Source organism: Lasioglossum baleicum, chromosome 4 (assembly GCF_051020765.1).
Source record: "Lasioglossum baleicum chromosome 4, iyLasBale1, whole genome shotgun sequence".
NCBI classification, from domain to species: Eukaryota; Metazoa; Arthropoda; class Insecta; order Hymenoptera; family Halictidae; genus Lasioglossum; species Lasioglossum baleicum.
Genome location: NC_134932.1, coordinates 3,550,381 through 3,568,506, shown reverse-complemented (window position 1 = coordinate 3,568,506; position 18,126 = coordinate 3,550,381). Strand labels below are relative to the sequence as shown.

General features: G+C 45.5%; 1 protein-coding gene across 15 annotated transcripts in view; it reads left to right on the top strand.

Annotated features, from left to right (window-relative positions):
* LOC143207673 (uncharacterized) overlaps positions 1-18,126 on the top strand; it is a 378,264-nt gene that overhangs the window by 294,811 nt on the left and 65,327 nt on the right. Inside the window, exon 1 of one of the 15 annotated variants that reach the window (XM_076421377.1) lies at positions 9,365-12,477. The exons of the other annotated variants lie outside the window; for them this stretch is intronic. Within the exon in view, the coding sequence (XP_076277492.1) occupies positions 12,448-12,477 (30 nt within the window). The 5' untranslated portion in view covers positions 9,365-12,447. Of the gene's footprint in view, positions 1-9,364; positions 12,478-18,126 lie in introns of those variants that run through there. 15 annotated transcript variants of the gene reach the window in all.

The window sequence follows — 18,126 nt, the reverse complement described above, 5'->3', positions numbered from 1 at the left end:
CGTTCCAATGATTCCTCAAATCCTCGAACCGGTGATTGCGGTACACGAATATTCGACAAAACGTAGGAACCAATTAATTGGATAGTCAAAGGGATTATTACTAATTCAATCAAACTCCGTATCGCGAGACGATCGAGTTGTGGGTAGATTCTAATTATAAGGGACGATATAAGGGAAAGTTCCCTGCACAATACATACTTTTTCTTGTATCATTTATTCTTTGTCAAAGTACCGGCTAATGAAAAATAAAACTAAGCTTCGTAGAATGCAAATTACTATTTATTACGCGAACGATTTTATTATATATATATATGATATATAATATTAAAGCCGAAATAAGATTTTAAATTAATTCTATTTTGTGAACATTGACGTCCCCAGTACAAATCAAATTTCATATCGCAATATTGTTCATATATTATTCGTACGTAATTAATGCGGTTGTAACGAAGTGTAATTAGCATTCTAGCGTTACCGGTGATGATTTAACTCCGGATATTATTACTGCCGATACAACGCAAATAATATGAGGTGATCGTGAGACCGAAAATACCCATCCGGTAGCCCAAAAGTCCCAGGGGATAGTCACAGGAGGATTTTACAGTTCATAAAGAGTGAAGGTTCTGTCGTTCTGTGTCACCATTGCGAACTCCCTCGCACTATTCATTTTTCCATAACAATAGACGCGCGCACGAAGGAGGCAAGAGACCGAAAACTCTCGCGGGACACTAAATCGTAGCACACTAACCCATTCTAATGATTCGTACCGCGCTGGCCTAAGTAATGACTAATGACTGAGCCACATTAGGGGTTGGAACAATGCGCGTTGCGGTTTACGGCAGCACAGTTGATCGGTACATAACTTTGCACTCTGACCCGCGTCGTTTCCGCGTGTTGCATCAAATCCCGGAACAGTGTGCTCACCGTTTTGGAACGATGAACAGCCGCGTGTGTACAACTAAACGGCGATTTATGCTTGACAGAAGTTCGGCCGCGATCGTCGTCTTCGTAGTATGTATAATACTTACCTACCCGTTTCTGTTTTTTGATAAATGAGCCGCTGCTCACTTGCCAAATCGATTAACTAATTTACATTGTTTTCAAAATTCCCTACAACATAAAAATTGAAATAAACATTGTACAATGGATAAATACAGATGTAGCTTTCATATAAAGACATGTAGAATGAATAAGATAGAATATGTAGCCATGGTGTATAATCGTTATTGATATCACAACTTTTGGGTGACTAAGGGAGTTAATCGATTTGACAAGTGAAAAAAAGTAATAACATCCGAATTTCCCAGTACAATGTGTACACAGGGTACGATTAAATTAAGAGGAAAATCCGAGTCGCGAGGAACAAGCGATATCACTACTTTTCGACCAGATAAAGCCAATATCTGCCTATTAGTATTGATTACTTCGTTCGACACGAATACATATGATATAATGTCACTCGGTAGTCTGCAGGAACATCTGCAATTCAAACGAGCCGCGATATGAAGCAAACAATTCGGCCGGCGGTGTTTAGTCAGCGTTAATTGCCTCTTAAAATTCCTCGTCAAAAGTTGATTGGTCAATGGTAAACTCGATGAAAATGCATTACTTGACGTACCACCATGCGCGATGCTAATTTCGAAACGTTGAAAACGCGGTCACATGGAAATTTGTACAGGAGATTTCGAAATTGCGGACTTTTTCGTCGTTTGATTGTTTCAAAAACTTGAACCGCCACATTTTACCATCTCCTCGTTCTATCTATACTGCTACTGAAATCGAGAATTATTGCCTGCGGATAAAATTTCAACCGAAACACTCGGCAAAGATCGTCTCGCACGGTTTCCGGCGCGATAAAACTTTGAAAAGCACGTTGATTAAACACGTAACGTAAACAATATATGAAAATGTTCCCGAAATTTTTATTCCGGATCGCGCAATCGAAATATTGGTAAAATATCACGGCGGACAGGGTTGTTTCGTTATCGCGAAAACAACGGGGGAGAACTTTGTACAAGCTGGCGTTTTTAATAGCACCGCAGACGTGTTCGAAAAACCGGCAGAAGTCAAAATAGAATTTCAACAGACGAAATTCTGGTTGGGGCGGGACGCTGTGTGTTGTTCTCTATTTTCTTTTCGCCCGACAATTCGCGCGCGGACCGGGATAAAAATGCTGGCGGAAGTAGTGTTTCTAGTATTTCAATTCGTGCCGATACTCTTCGACACAGAAAGAAAAAACAAGCCCGACCACGATAAATTGTTGTACGGGCCAGACAATGGGCGTAAACTGTTCGTCGCGTCGCGTCGGTTCCATGATACGAAAGTCTGTGTCGAGAACGCCCGCGAGAGACGAACTTCCCTATAAATTTCACGGGTTTTTACCGGCGCGGGTGGTCCTGTCGAAAACCTGAAAATTGTACGAAATTTTTCAATTGTTGTAAACAACACAACGACAAATTCACCGTACACACGCGTGTTATACAGTTTCACGATTACGTCGCCAGCTGCGCAGTGTTTTATTATTGTCCACGTATGATAATGGCCACCTGCTACGAAAATATTTTCCATGAACGAACATGCGACCAGGGGCGTGTCCTTCTCCGGGTTAGCAACACCGATGCTTTTATTCTTGGCCGCAACCCTAACCGGAGCGGAGGGGGGCTCGAATGATGCTTCCCGAATAATTGCCGGGGCAGTAATGACAATTATGTAGGTTTTCTGCGCGGTTATTCATTTCCGGCCATGCGTGTGACGCGAGATTACCCGAAGGGAATCCCAAACACAGCCAACTAAGAGATATACACTTCCGCTTCGTTTAGCTTGCGATTAATTCCAATGGAATAGCAGAAATTTTCCCTTTATTTGAATTTCAGAAACCAGCCCCGTTCTATGTACGCCGTGTACATTTCGTTGGGGTGATGATAACGTATGCAATAATATGTAAATCGTTGTTCGAACATTGCCACCCTCGGACCGCTAATGCGATACAGATAACTGTTTATTGGAGAGGAAAAATTTCAAGAAATGTAGGAAAATAGACCCCCCTTTATTAAACTTTGCCCCTTTGATGATATCTCTCGTTGCTTGACACGTCTGCAAAGTTTTGTCAAAATTCGAGGGGGCCTTTAAATGATGTTTCTTGTCGGTGTCTCCGCCGCCATCAATCTAGTTCTCGGAGACAAGCGAGTTTGAGAAAGTACACACAATCCGAGTCGTTGCTGAAGTTACTGTCGGCGGTGTACACGAGTCGGTGAATATGTATGCACATTGGGGTGGTCCTTATTTTTCAACTAACGAATTTTGTTGGTCGCACCCCTCCCCCTAAACTGTGTGATACTTGGTGGAAAGATAAAACCCGGTCGTTGACACAAATATCGCTGTATCATTTCACAATATGTGATATATGTATGTATAATTTTCCTTTAGTTTCAATTCCAACGTAATCCGTTCAAAGTAACGTAGCACAGACTACGCAAAACGGTGGTTAACTCTGGTCCCTGTATGCGCCTTAAAGTTTCAAACGAAACCCGAAGATCGCCTCGGACCGGTTCAACCGGGGCGGGGGTTGTTCCGGCTATCTCGGGACCGCACCCCCGCCCCGCGCACGTAGAGCAACCATCGACGCCCCCACGTTTTATATACGCCTGAAGGTTTTTATCGGAGAGGGTGCACTCGGGCCCCCTTTAATTAATGGCGAGGCGTGCACGATCATGCGGAGGAGGATACCGGGCTGATGAACAGTTCCCGGCTCCGACGAATTATTTGGAGAGAAGCACCGCACCGGTTTCCTGGGGTGGCCTTGGCCAAGAATAAAAGGGGTGTCGTTCGGCTGACCCGTCGCGAGGGACGAGTTCCGTGTGTGTTGTACCCGTTTGGGAAATTTACCATAACTTCCGGGAAACGCGCGAGTGACAGGTGTTCCCGGGTTTCTGCTGTTTGACTTGGAATATGTATTTTTTTTTTCTGTTTGGTCCATGCAACGCATGGTCGCCCGGAGATAAAAAGCTCGATGCTTTTGATATAACCCTTGATGAATTATTAGATCCCACGAGTGTGTGGACCCTGCCGTTTTTCTCATTTGTTCCCTCTTCTGGGGTTGTAATACGAATTAATAGCGTATATTCGTATTCGGGCCCCTCCCTCTTTTTCTCGATCATTTGTATTCGGCTATTAGCGCGGATATATCTGCGTTTTCTCAATTAATTACTGGACTGCCGAGCTCCGTGCAAAATGAAAGTCAGAAATTCAACAGAAATTTCTTCTTTCTTTATGAACGACGAGCCTGATTCATATTTGTGATAAATGCATAAAATCCACAGGCGCAATGGAAGTAAAAGAACTATTTTTCTTATTGTTTCAGGTACGTGTTTCGCGAGAATAAAATTTCCCTTCCAACGAGGTAAGTAATAATTAGACTGCTGATCTTTATGCAAAATAAAAATTACCTGCATCGATTGCAAGAAATAGAAACTACATTGAATGTTATTTCTTCCCTTAATGATTTTCGTAGAGAAGGAATCGTATATTGACATCTTCAATTTAAAAAAATGTTTCAATAATTTTGAATTTCATCTACTCGATTTTGCTATAAATGCATAATGATCCGCAGTCTAGTAATAACACACCTAAACGTTCAACAGCATGTTTGACCGTTGCAGAGAAACGGTTAATCGTGATCGATCAGCGTCGATTATATCGCAGGCAATGCATCTTTCGGCAGCGCAGATAGCTATTAAACGGCGCGGCGGTTATGGCAATATGGTCGATCGATTTTTTTCCGGGCAACAAATAAAGCGGCCGTGGTCCCTGCGCGAGTAGAAAGGAAAATTATTCAAAGGGCTTCTCTCTCCCCCTTCGTTCACCCTTCAACCACCCCCGCAAACCCCCCTAATACTTGGTCGGTTGTGTCCGCGCGCGCGTGTATGTACGTGTAAGTACGTGTGCACGCGTCCGTGTCCGCCTGTGTCTACCTACGTGTATGAGGGGTTTGCGGCGACCGCTGGCATAAGCACAGTGCATATGGGTATCGGAAACGTGCGTAGATCACGCGGGATTATTCGGACACCCCTACGTGCCCTAAGCTCCGCTGGATGCATGCTAATTGCCATGAAGACGTACACTCAGCCGCATTATGATGCGCATACGTCACCGTTCCCGCTCCTCCGGTGCATTGTTATGCGTCGGAACAAGTCGCGCGGAGGACTTAACACGTTACCTGTGTTAAGTTACTGCAGAGGTACGCGTCTCCCGTTACCAACGCGCACGAGGATCCGGTGAACAGGTTGCTGGATGAGATACACGTTCCGAGGTTTCCTTGGACAAGCCGATGGAGATCTGCTAGAATTTCATCGGATCTTGCAAAGTACAGCAGCAGTGCCTCGACGCAGGGTAGAACGTGAATCAACTACGGCTCTGTTACTTTTCCGAAGCTTCGACTCTTCGAAGATTCGAAGGATTCGATGGAAGTGTCCGCGAAGTATCCAAGTCTTTGAATCGAAAAGCTTGGAAACTTCCGAGTGCTGTGCCGGAGCCATTTTTCACCGGGAGCATCCAAATTGTCATTCAACCACTCAATCGAAGCTTCTTCATAGTCTTCGACCGTTGCGTCGAAAGTAACAGCCCTAGAATGAACACCTCACAGTGAACGAGCACGATCTGTTCTCGATTTCGAAAAAAAATGTTTTTTCAATCCGGTCTATTATAGTTCCAATTTCCAATTCATCACTTAGCAAACATGCATCTCCATCGCAGTACCGGATCGTGGATTTCCATGCACTTCTACAGCATTTCGTGATACGTGAAACGCAGCAAAACAAAGATTTCAATCATATTTAGCACTGCACACATATTTTTATGATCGCAATGAGAAACTCGTGCCACACACAGAAAGTAAAATCGTGCGCATTCTGCTATTCCCCGGATCGCTATCCGCAACCGTTAATTTGCATAAATACTCGCCGTCAGATTATTACAATTTGATTATATCGCATAACGTACAATAATTTCGAGGAACTAATTGAAACTCGCACGGGACTGTTTTTTCCAGAAAGCGACCCTGATCTTTCCGACTTAATCGGAGTGAAATAGAAATTTATGAAAGTGGTCTGTCATATATTTCTTGTTTCGAGATATTTCAAAGAAAAGGATATTAACGCTAAATGAATTCCATATCGTAAAGATTACAGATCGAATTCATTTAGTTTAAGATAATGTGATGTGGAACAACCGATAAACTCATTTTTTTTAAATTTTCACTTAGACCACCTTCATAATTATAGAAGATACAAATGTTCTCCAGTATGTGGAGCATCGATCCATCGGAAATTCGTGTCAATATTACACAGCACAGTTGAGATTTTCTCAATCTTCCTGGAACTCTGTCGCGCCAGCATTTTCCCGCTAGCATTCCGCCTTTTATACCTCGCTCGATCATGATCGGGAAAGAAGAGGGAAACAGAGGTATAACAGAAAATCCACGAGGGTGAAACATGCCCGAAAACAGCAGAGTCAATGAAAAGTGCGACACAGTGTTCAGGGATGAACGTGCCGTGGATAGAAAATCGTAGCTTTAAGGAATCCTCGTCGGTGCGTGGCGTTTTCCTCTCGCAGATTACATTCTCCTTGGCGTTTCAATTTAATAATCGGGGAAACCACTTCCGTGCAAGTGGAAAATTTCGTCTCGTACCTGGAACGTTGTTACAGAAATCTGCGCTGTTTCGCGGTCACCTTTCATCCTGAACATAACCTCATCCCTCCTCCACCGGTGTTGTTCGACTGCTATTAAAAGCAGACTACACCGGGGAACTTCGCTTTCCGTTATTCGCTAACACGGTAATCCCCGTAAATTAATTTTACTTGCGGCCTCGGTAGCATTTTTCTTTGACTCAAATGTGCACAAAATTTCGACCCCCCCTCCCCCCCCCCCAAAAAAAAGAAAGTTTCAAGAAAAACTCTCATTGAGTTATACCCAAAGACGAAAAGTAATCAAAAATTCCATAGAGCCCAACTTAGGGGCTATACATTATACATTTGACAGTTTGCTTTTAGATTTGTTCCATTATTTTAGCACAGAAGCTCTACGTTTCGTATGCTAATAAGACACGACACAACGAATGACCTTTTTTCTTTTTAGCAAAGATACCTGTTAACGGTGTCCAGGGCTGTCAAATCGCGGGGCCCTAATGTGCTGTTTCTTAAACGCCATGGTGCAAAATATTGTTTTTGAGGTTATGTACCAATTGGCGTAAAATGTAGTGCGCGTTTAGTAGGGTAAGGCGGATGCTTTTTCTCTGCGAAGACACCAAAGCGACGGGAGAAAATTCTCATTTGAAATGCAATCACAATTGAATATACATACGTGAAGGCACCGAACTTATTTGTACGTCCAGTAAGTAGCCAAGTATGTATAACGAGACGTCTGCAGCCGGTAGAAAAGATTTTCCTCTCGAGTTGAGCAGCTCAAACGCAAAAAAAGGTACTTGGAAGCAAGGGATCAAGTTTGTATCGACGTGAATTCTTCTATGTCCCGCCGCGTCGTGCCGGTGAATCGGGCTCTCATCCTCTCTAATTGTTTCGCCGGAGAAGTCTCGGGTCCAGGAGGGTATTCCTGAAAACGCGGAATGCTAGGCAAATTCCGAATCCGACCAAATTACCCCGCGCAGGCATCAACATTCAGAGACGTGGCCGGGACAGGGGCCGGGGCCCGAGGCTTCTGTATCGATGATACATAAGCGAATGGAAGAGGAGAGGCAAAGCGCCTTTCATCCTGGACCCCGGGTATGGCAAGCGCAGAGCTTTCCAATAAACGGAGAGATCTCTTGGCTTTGTGACTGCCAGAAGACAGATAAGGTATGCCGAAGGAAGGGTCCTTAGCAAGGACTTCCACCGACAGGCCGCGCGCATATTAAATTGTTTGCCTCACAATGTCGCCCTCCGAGTGGCTCCTTCCAGCCACTATCGCGATATTGGCAACCTGTTAATATACTTTGCGGAATGGGCATATCGATCCACAGGATACCACCGGGTTTCCCCGGTGGAAATGCGTATTCACCGTGAGTCGGTGTTGTACCCCGTGAACCTTCTTCACAGTCTGGACCCTCGGGCCTGAAGCCTTGCTATCATTTAATTAGTCTCCCGACGTTCTTACCCCCTTCTTAGAGAGAGATTCTAAGGTTCTTTCACGCTAAGCTCCATCTGCAAAGCCATAGTCTGGACCCTTAAGAGGGGATCCGCTTTTTTTTCGGTGGGAAAAATCGACACCTTTTTCACAGGGCCTTGCAGCTTCACAGGCTATATGGAAACGCCTCTGGAAAATCTCAAGTTGAAATTCATAATGTCCTCGAAGTTATCGATTGCCGAAACGTGTGCGGCTCGGCATTTCAACTTCTAATTCACACGATTCGCACGATTCAGGCAGCACTAGACCAATTAACGACTGAAGTAGGAGTTTAATTGTTAATTGCGATTAACGATTGAAGTAGAAGTAGTTTATTCGTCAATCGTTGATTAAAATTTTGTGCCCAACTTTGGTATACGATACTGACAAAATTTCTAATGTATCACGGATAGCATTTCTAGAAAATGTTTCGAAATTTTCCATTCGACAACTTTTGATCCGTACACAAAGAGAAGGTCAATAGGTTCTAGGTTCCAGGAAAATAATCGTCCTACCGCGAAACCCTTCGGATGGTCTAGAAAAGGGGTTGTTCGGCTTACCAAGGGGTTCAATAAGGGAACCTCTGGATCGTTGGTAGGCCAAAAAACAAGGAATCCCTCGCCTGAAACAGGAACCGCGCGGTAACCATTAGCAATTTGTAAACGTCGCGGATCTTCAATATTCCGTGGGCCGGGCAAGCTTATATTAGAGGCGTCGGACAGCGAAAAATTCGCGTTATAAATATAAAGCGCGGTGTGCCGGCGTCGTCGTCGATCTCGGGAAATTTCTACGGTGTCACGGGGTTCGAATATTCCACGGCAGCAACGAAATGAGTTCGTGGCCCTTTTTTTCGCCCGTGGATCGCGGCCGATAATAAATCACATCACACCGGGGCGGGGCAGGGCGGGGACCGGGCTTGCTCGACGATTCTTTCTAGGCACGTCGAATATTTCGAGCGAGAAGGACCACGCTAACCTTACCCCACCCCTAATCAGTTTTAAAAAGCCATAAAGCGCATTAACCGACTCGGATATTACGGGCCGATCGAACTTATGAATTTATTACGGTGGAGTAAACGAGATTACCGGCTCGTAAGCGGAATCGCGCCGGTGTAATCGTCTTGCCGCGCCGTCTGCTTAATTACACCGTGGTGCCTTCCACGGTTAAATGATGCGAGGATCTACCTGGAGCAGTTTAACTGGCCGTTCCCGGCTCGAATTGTTTGCCTTAATTCGAGACGACGGATTAATATGGTTTAATTACATGCTTTTATGGACTGCTTGTTTACGCGCCCTCGCCTCGTCAGCCGTCTATTTTCATTTCATCATGAAAGTAACTTTTGTTTTTCTGTTTCGTAGTTGTTCATGGTTTACCGACGACGAATGTTCAGACGCTATCTGCAATGTTTCATCCACAGTCCATAGTTATTGCTGATATACAATACCGGCTAAAAGTTTCGATTCACTTGCTGATTTCTGTAAAAATTGAAAACATACAGGGTGTTTCAAGTTAAGAAAAAAAATTTGTTTACAGTCCTCAACAAAAATTAGACTATATGGTTCGGTACCCTTCGTACCGAACAATTTCTGGAAACAAATTTTTTCGTAACTTCAGTGCGTCACAAGATATTTCCGTTATCAGATAAACGAAACACCCTGTATATCGATCAAAATTTGAAATGATCCAGCGTTATTATACCAAATATTAACTAGTTAAATAATATTTCTAGACAAATTTCAGCATTTTCTCATGACCATGAAGCTCTTGTATATGTAGCTTATACACCCAGTGTGTAAGACAATGCTCGGGATGCACTTCCCTGAAGCAACATCTTTGGCAACTTCTACAAGAAACATGGAAAAATATCAAATTGTGATTCCAAACTTTCGCGGCCGGTAGTGTATGTGAATGAAACCGTATTTCTGGGATTATATTGTTTTGTAACAGTAATGCGGCGTTCCGTATTTGAGAATATCGCGTTGTAAGATGCATGACTATTTTACCGAGGATTGTGTGGAAACGGGAATACCTCCCCTAAAAGGTCCACTAAAAATAAACAGTTCCATTCCCGCAGCAGCGAAGCACATTTAGTCGTGTAGTTCGGTAAGAGCCCGAAAGCCCGTCAAATCTTTCGCCGGGCATAAAACCTGTGCTCCGCTGGCCCAGAATCCTAACGAAAAGCTTCGGTTAGTGAAATGATTTTTCAATGATTTCTCCGCTCTGTGTCGCGCGGTAGCTCGAAATAACAAAAACGCGGACTAAATGAATCACATTTCTTATTGTTAGATAAGATACTATTTTAAATGAGCAGTTTTCATTTTGATGATGTAAATCATAAAATAAACTATTTCCACGTTACGAGTATGTTGTTTCTATCGAACAACATATTTTATTTTCAAAACTTCACGTGCCATTATCAAATAAGAAAGGCTACTTACTGTTTCACCCAATTCCGATTATGCGTCGCTTCCGGGAGAGGGGCCTATCATTTTTCAAGCGGTTCGGAGCCGGTGAAATCCGCGTCTGGGAGCACGCGGACTCGCGTGGAAGCCGGCTTGACGCGTCGGATCGCTTCGAGTAGAGTCGAGTCGAGTCGAGTCGCGTCGCGTCGCGTCGCGTCGCGTCGCGTCGCTTTGGGGACGCACGCAAGCGCACAGAGAGAAATCCTCCCCGAGGGTTGGAGTGAGTCAGACGGCGCGGCGAGGGAGGCCAGGCTGTTAATCGGCGATAGGCAGTCAGTCGGTCGGCAACCAGCGCGCCACACGGACGTCAGAGCCCGCGTCATCTACCAGCTTCCACACACGCCGGTTCCCTGATAACGCGCGTGACGTCTTTAGAGAGCGTCCGTCAACTTTCATCGTGTTCCGGAGACACCGATGCTCGCCAGTCGAACCTATCCTCGAGTCGCGATGTCGGATCGGTCGGGTGTGTAGGTTTCCCTCGAGTCGAATGAGATGAGACACCACCCCCGCTGCCGGGTTTCCCGATGAGGTCCCTAGAGCGTCTGACGTTCGATTAAGTCGCTTTGGAACTCGGATGCCGGAGCTGCAAGTTTAAATGAGGATCGTCTAGAGCCCACGGCCCGCGATCAAAGTGGAGTGTCTGGCAGAATTAGACCCGCGAGATTTCGAGCGACTCCGCCAGTCGTAGAACAGAGGATAACAACGCCGATGCCCACTCGACAGGGACTCGAATGACGAGGATCGTCGAGCGGGATATGAGAGCGAGGCCAACGAACGGAAGTTGACAGGCGACTGTCCGTCTTGGTCGAGGAGGATGAATGAGACGTTCAGCTGATGGTGCAAGAAAGAGAGAAAGAGAGAAAGAGGGAAAGAGAGAGAGAGAGAGAGAGACCTTGATACACGAAAACGCTTGACAAAGATCGTTGCCTTAGTCCCGTAGAGGACATACGCGCTAAGCGGTATAATCGAGCAGTCTAGCGACGAGAATCTACCTCCTCGAGACATCTATTTTTTTTGTATGTATTTTCTAAGGCCGGAAGGAACCGTGTTAGCCATCATAAGCCCCGTCCACCCCCGTCGACATAGGTCTTCCAGAAACACGAGCGTCCCTAAGCCCGTCCTTCCGTCTGCGTGTGTAGCCTGGACACCGGAAACCGTCTTCTTCTACGCAAAATCCTCCGCGTTCTTGAACGATTCTTCCCTTGGGATCCTCTCGCAGAGGAAGGATCGCGCGAGCAGCAGCCACGACAACAACAACGACAACAACAACAACAACAACAACGAAAAACGTCGACGAGTCTCGGCGAGCGTCACGTTCGTCGATCGACCGGTTACGTTGCAGCTGCAACGATTTCGGAACAGCTGCGACAACACTGTCCGGAGGAGGGTGGCGGTGGACGTTCGGGGTTGCTTCCGCGATCGTCGTCGAAGGTGACAGGAGAGACGGGATCAGGGCTGGCGGAGAAAGAGGTGGTGCAGGATAAGGAGACGTTGGAAAAGAAGGAGGTGGAGGCTGGTGGTGGCAGTAGTGTCGATAGTGGTAGTGGTGTTGTTGGTGATAGTGAGCGAACTAGCCGCGTGCAGGATAAAAATAACGCGGCCGGCAGCAACGGGAATAGCGGTGTCCGTGGACTATCGTACAGGGGTGGTACGTTGCGACTTCTGAAGGGACTGGTCGAGGGCCCGATAGGCAGGGTGGCCGCACGAGTGCACCGTTGGGGAACAGCAGGAGGGGTCAATCCCTCTGCACCCTCAGGACGGGGGGAATGTCCCGGTGGAGAGGATACCCCCCGTCGGAACGTCCTCGACGCCACGAAGAATTGCCGGCTGATGGGCGCCAACCTCACTAAGCAAAGCAGGGTGAGTCGTTTCGGACGATCATGCCGCGTGCGCTCCTTTCACTCGGAACCGTCACGCGTGCTGCCCCGACTACGTTTTCTTCCTCGTTCCTTCTTTCCTTCCTTCTTTCTTTCTATTCTACTCGTTCCTCTTCTGTTCTCTTTTTCGTTCCGTCTTCCGTCTTCCGTCTTTCGGTCCAACCCTCGTTACCCTGCTAGCTGTCTGCGAAAGACGATCCTCTAGAATTGGGGTAGCGTTTCGTGCAAACTCCACGCCAGACCAAGCTTTTCTCTGTCTCTGTGGACGGATCCTGTATTTGTCAGTATGTATTTGTCGGTGTCCAGGGATTTTATAATTGATCGAGATTATAGTTCTGTTTCTGTTTGTTAATAAACGAAAAAAGTATCATATACCACCAGCGGAATTGTCCGCATTGTTCATACAATGGTTCATACAAAGTTGAACAAAGTTGATACAAAGAAAAAAACATAAAGGAAACGGAAAATGTGTATTACAAACGGACGGGTATTCCCGTTCCGTTTCGTACGCAAAGAAATATGAATATTAAAGAAAACAAAGAGAGGTACACTTTCCGGTCTCCCCGCTGCTCTCCGAACTATTATAAAACATTCAGGGACGAAATGCGATATTTGATCAGGTCGTGAGTAACTCCAGCCTCGGCGGAAGGAAATGCATTTTTGTGCGGGAAAGTGCTCGTGACAATAAAAGAAGATTCGTACAGAAGTATTCTAAAAAATAATTAGACAGATTCCAACGTTCGCAAACAAATTTTTTTAGAAGCGATGCATGCGTAATAAACTACAGGATACGAAAACTAGTAAATTACTTTATTAGCCACTCCCGAGGACTATTTCTCAGCGCCTTGGAATTCGCTACGAGCAAAGACCAACAGTAATGTTCGGCATAAATAAAAACAAGGACCGGCATTTTTCCGCGCGGAATAAAGCGCCGCAGAAAAATGCGTCAAAGTTTTTTACAACCTCTAGACCGGCATTAAGATCTGCGAGTATCGGGGATAAAAGAACGGCCCGCATTATCATATCCATTTCGCAACACGAAATGGGGCGGGTAATTTGTTCGCGGCGCGGTGCGGCGCGGCGGTGTGGCATGGCATGACATTTCCCTTGCAAAGATCGGTCCGCCCCGTGAACTTGTTTGGTTATTCGTCTCACGCCATAAACGATAATCGGTAGAAAAGTTCCACGGAGTTTCAGAACTGCACGGAGAGACCATAACCATTCTCGCGCGAGTGGAATCGTCCCGAGTGCGCGAACTCTCGCCTCTACGCCGGTCCCCGATTCCCTCGAAAGTCCTCCACGAGCTCAGACCCGGTGATCCCGAAAAAAGTTGCGCAATAATCGAGCTTACGCGTCTCGCGATCAAGTTCGAACGCGATCCGCGAAATCGCTACGTGACTCGACCGTGGAATCGACTCGATTAAACGTTGCGATTCCACACACCGCACCGAACACGTATTCAATTCGTGAATCGTAACAAATTAATTAATCTACGAGCAACATTCCACGATAGAGAAGGGAATTAAAGGGAATTTCTGGTTTTCCTGTTGCTGCCCGGGCGATTTTATTCCGCGCCGCGCCGATGGAAAAATCGCGGACGAAACTTCGCTTCCGGAGTTCCGAGTGGAACGCTGAACCGGAGGAAATCAATTATTCGCGAGGGAGGAAGCGTTTTCAAATTTTCACGGGAAGAGAGGTCTTCTTTTTTCGTTGTTGCGGAAACTGCCGTCGAAAAGCAAAGTTGGAAGATGAAAAAATGTGTGGAGAATGCTCCTCTGGGAGAAATGTCGTTTGCAGCTGGCTTAAGAAGGTTTCGTGGATAAAATGCTTATTTAATCATGTATACCTAATTCAGCATCAATGCGTCAAATTAAAAAAATGTTAGAGAATTTAAAAATGCTGTTATTTCCAGTTTGTTGTGAACAATTACGTTTACAATTACACAGTGTTCCGTTCGGCGTGCGGTTTCGATTTTCGCGATAGAAAACGGCTATTCGGAGATTTCCAGTGTAGCGGAAGACAGTGTAGCTTCGATGAGAGAGGCGATACAGATGTCGAACCTCGAACCAAAGCAAAAAGGTAGCGAGGAAGCTCACGGGCCATTTAAGCTCTCCCGCAGGTATCAACGCGCGCGCGGATATCTACGTTCATGAGAGACACCCATTCACTGGCCGTTTTCAGCGCCGATGAATGCTTCATTCATACTTTCATGCAGACCGCGTTCGTAAAAGTCTGGGTTTACTTTGATGATCTGAATCGCTCGCGCGATTCCGTTCTACCCTCCACGTTATGCGTTTCGCCGATTCTCGTTAATGCACACGCCTTTTTCATTCTTTCTTCCACCGCTACGATCACCCCACTGTAATCGAGCTTGTCGAAATACATAATGGACGTTATATGTGCACAAATCGAACCTGTCCATGTCCATACAAACCTAACGATTGAATCGTTCGTTCAATGTACATAAATATTGTTTCAGTGTCTACACAGCCAGTGAAAGGCTCGACTAAAAATTTCCAAAAGCTTGCGGGATTAACACGAAACTTTTTCCAAAATGGGAATATACATACAGAGATTGAATTGTATGTACCACGATAAAAATCGGTGTTGTGGAAATGGAATGTCTTGATTTTAAATGATCGAATACTTTGAAATTTATCCTTACTTCATTTTATTCAACGCAGTTGAAAAGTACTTTCATAGCAACTGATTGAAAAATAAGTATTCATAAATGAGTCACTCAACGATTCGAGTAGTGATTCCTTATTGAATTTCACGTAAGACGTTGCCGTTCCTGTTACCGCGATTACGTGGCGGCTAATAAATTCCATCATCGCCGATACAGCCGGGTAAGATCGTTCCCTAGAACTAAGAAATAAAAGAAGCAGAAGGAAGCGACCGTGAAATCGTTGCCCAGGCCGCCGTTTACCAGAACTAAACGATTATCCGGTAACAATAGGAAGCTAAAGCACAGAATGGACCGTAAAGCCAGAAAAGAGAAAGGCGACTCGTATCCACTACAACGAACAGTGATATTAACGCGTGCAACGACCCTGCGGGTTCGTATTCGCATAACGAGTCGCTCAAACGTTCTTTCTCGCCATTCGTAAACGCAGTCTGGTGGTGCTAGCACTCGTCCAAACATTCGTCAAAGGACTCCGTGCCGCCACGCCGCGCCGCGCAGCGTCGCGCCGATGCAAAAGTCATTGGAGAATGTTTCGTATAGGCTGACTGCAGTCTGTCGCTTTAACGAATCACCAGAATTCAGGACTTAATATTCGTTTCCATCTAGTCCTTCATACTTTGACAATTTCTCCGCGGGATCGAACGCCCGTTCGTAAACAACGCGGATCTATCCACGAGGCGGAAAAGTACACACAGTATGTACTCGTATTGCACTGGTAGCAGCCAGGTTGAGAGGTGCTAATTATTCTGTTTGAACAGTTGCGCCTGCCTGCGGACCGATCGTTTGTCGTGGCAATCCCTTGGTACATGTGTAACGTTTGTTTGCAGCCTTTTATCATCTATAATGATCGGAAAAGAATAGCTGCGCTTGCTCTTTCACATTTTTTTTTCTTTTCTAACAAACCCGATCTGTCTGCTATTTAGTTAAACACTTTCCTATCGTATAACGCTATCACAGAAAATGTCTTGACAAGATTGTTTATACATATATTATGTATCATCTATGGCAGTACGTGTACAGACTTTTTATACAACTCTTTCTACATCCAGCCTTTCTAAACAGTTTTTTATTGCCATTTTAGAAGAGTCAACTAACTAAAATACGTAAAAATCGAGCAACGATCAGATCTGAAGGGGGTCTGGAATCCTTCAGGCCGGTTTCATAATCGCCGAACGGCGAATCGGCCCTTTAATAGGGGCGGCTAATTGTCTCCGAGGAGGTCATAACAGAGCGACTAGCACCCGAATGACTATCACATTGACAGTCCCTTCGGGCCATCCCTCAGATCCTCGAAGGTGCGAAGCCTGCAAGATTTATCGCGATTCGTAGGTAGTAGCGACGAGTGGCGAGGATCAGCGGCACGTGACCAACCTATCAATCCCCTTTGCTTCCCGGAACGTTCACCTGCCTTTCCAGCTTTTACTTTCCCTTTCTCGAGCGGGGAAATCCGAATCAAGGGCGAGAGAATTTCGTCGGCGGTGAATTATTCAGCGTCTTTCTCTCTCTCTCTCTTTCTCTCTCTCTCTCTCTCTCTCTCTCTCTCTCTCGCTCTCTCTCTCTCGCTCTCTCGCTCTCTCGCTCTCTCTCTCTCTCCCTCGAACGCGACGCGGGGAGAACAACGATTCGCGGCAGATCGCTCGCAGTTGTTCATTAATTATTTGTTGCTCGATCACCGAGCACCAAAACCCCTCTTCTAACTCGATGACCGGTCGTCGATTGGCCGACGGCGCAGAGTTCCTTCTCGCAGCTTCCTCGGCAAGCACGTGCCCCGAATAAAACACACGCGACCGCCACTGAGTCACCGGGGACTTTGAACCGCGGATGCAGTCCGCACCCGCCGAAAAAAACTGAGAATACTAATGGGGAAAAGGTGAGAGGAATGATTGCTCGACAGCAATAACCACTGGGTTACCGAGGTTCCGTTCACCCTTCCCGAGTTTTCGACATTTATATATAGACTGCGGATCTTTATGCGTTTATAGCAAAATTGAGAAGATGAAATTGAAAATTGTCTCGAGAAATTTTGAAACTTGAACATGTCAATGTATATGATTTCTCCTCTATTAATCAGTTAACTGCGTTCAAGAATGAATTGTTAATTTTTTATCAAATAAAAGTGTAATTCTTCCTCGCTCTTCGTAAAATTTATTCATTTAGTCATCGCTCGATTTAATTCCGCACTCTGTGGGGCATTTTTAAAACTAAATTCCGCAGTTACGAGGTTAAAATCATCAAGGGAAGAAATCACACTTAATTTGGTTTGTTGATATATCTTGAAATCGATGCAGAGACAATTTATATTTTGCATAAAGAGCCGCGCAGTCTATGATAATTCCGTAAAAAATGATTGTTTAGTCTAACTTACTAACCCGCCAAGACAAGACCGCCATAAAATCATGAGAAGCATGCTCGCGAGGGTTGATGCAATAAAATTCTTTGAAGTAGATTAGAGTACGGGTTTTTCGTGAAGGTTTCGAGAAAGTCCAGGGCGCGGTTTCTTCGTTTCAAATGGAATTGCTTGCGAAGGGGGATGATTAATTGGTGGCGTGTGTAATCGAACGCGAAAGGAGAAGCCTTGAGGGCGTGGATGACGATTGAAACGAAGAAGTTGTTGAAGCGCGGCGGCGACGCGACGATTGGTTAATCGACCAGCGAATCCTTTCGATACACACACACACAGATTGGTTACCGGCGAATCTTGTTACGGTCTTTCGTTTTTCGCACAGTGCACGTGTCCGGGATGAAACTCACGCGCGGCTATCGATCGACTTGCCCACCTTCCACCTCGTTGTGTAAGCTGTGCTATTCCTTTTAGAATATGTTAAGCTCCCCCATTACTCTCGAACACTGTTACCCACACCAGTCGCAATCGCCTTCGGCAGTTTAACGAGCGAAGAGAACGCGTTTATACCGTAATTAAATATTAATTATCAGCAGACTGTGTGG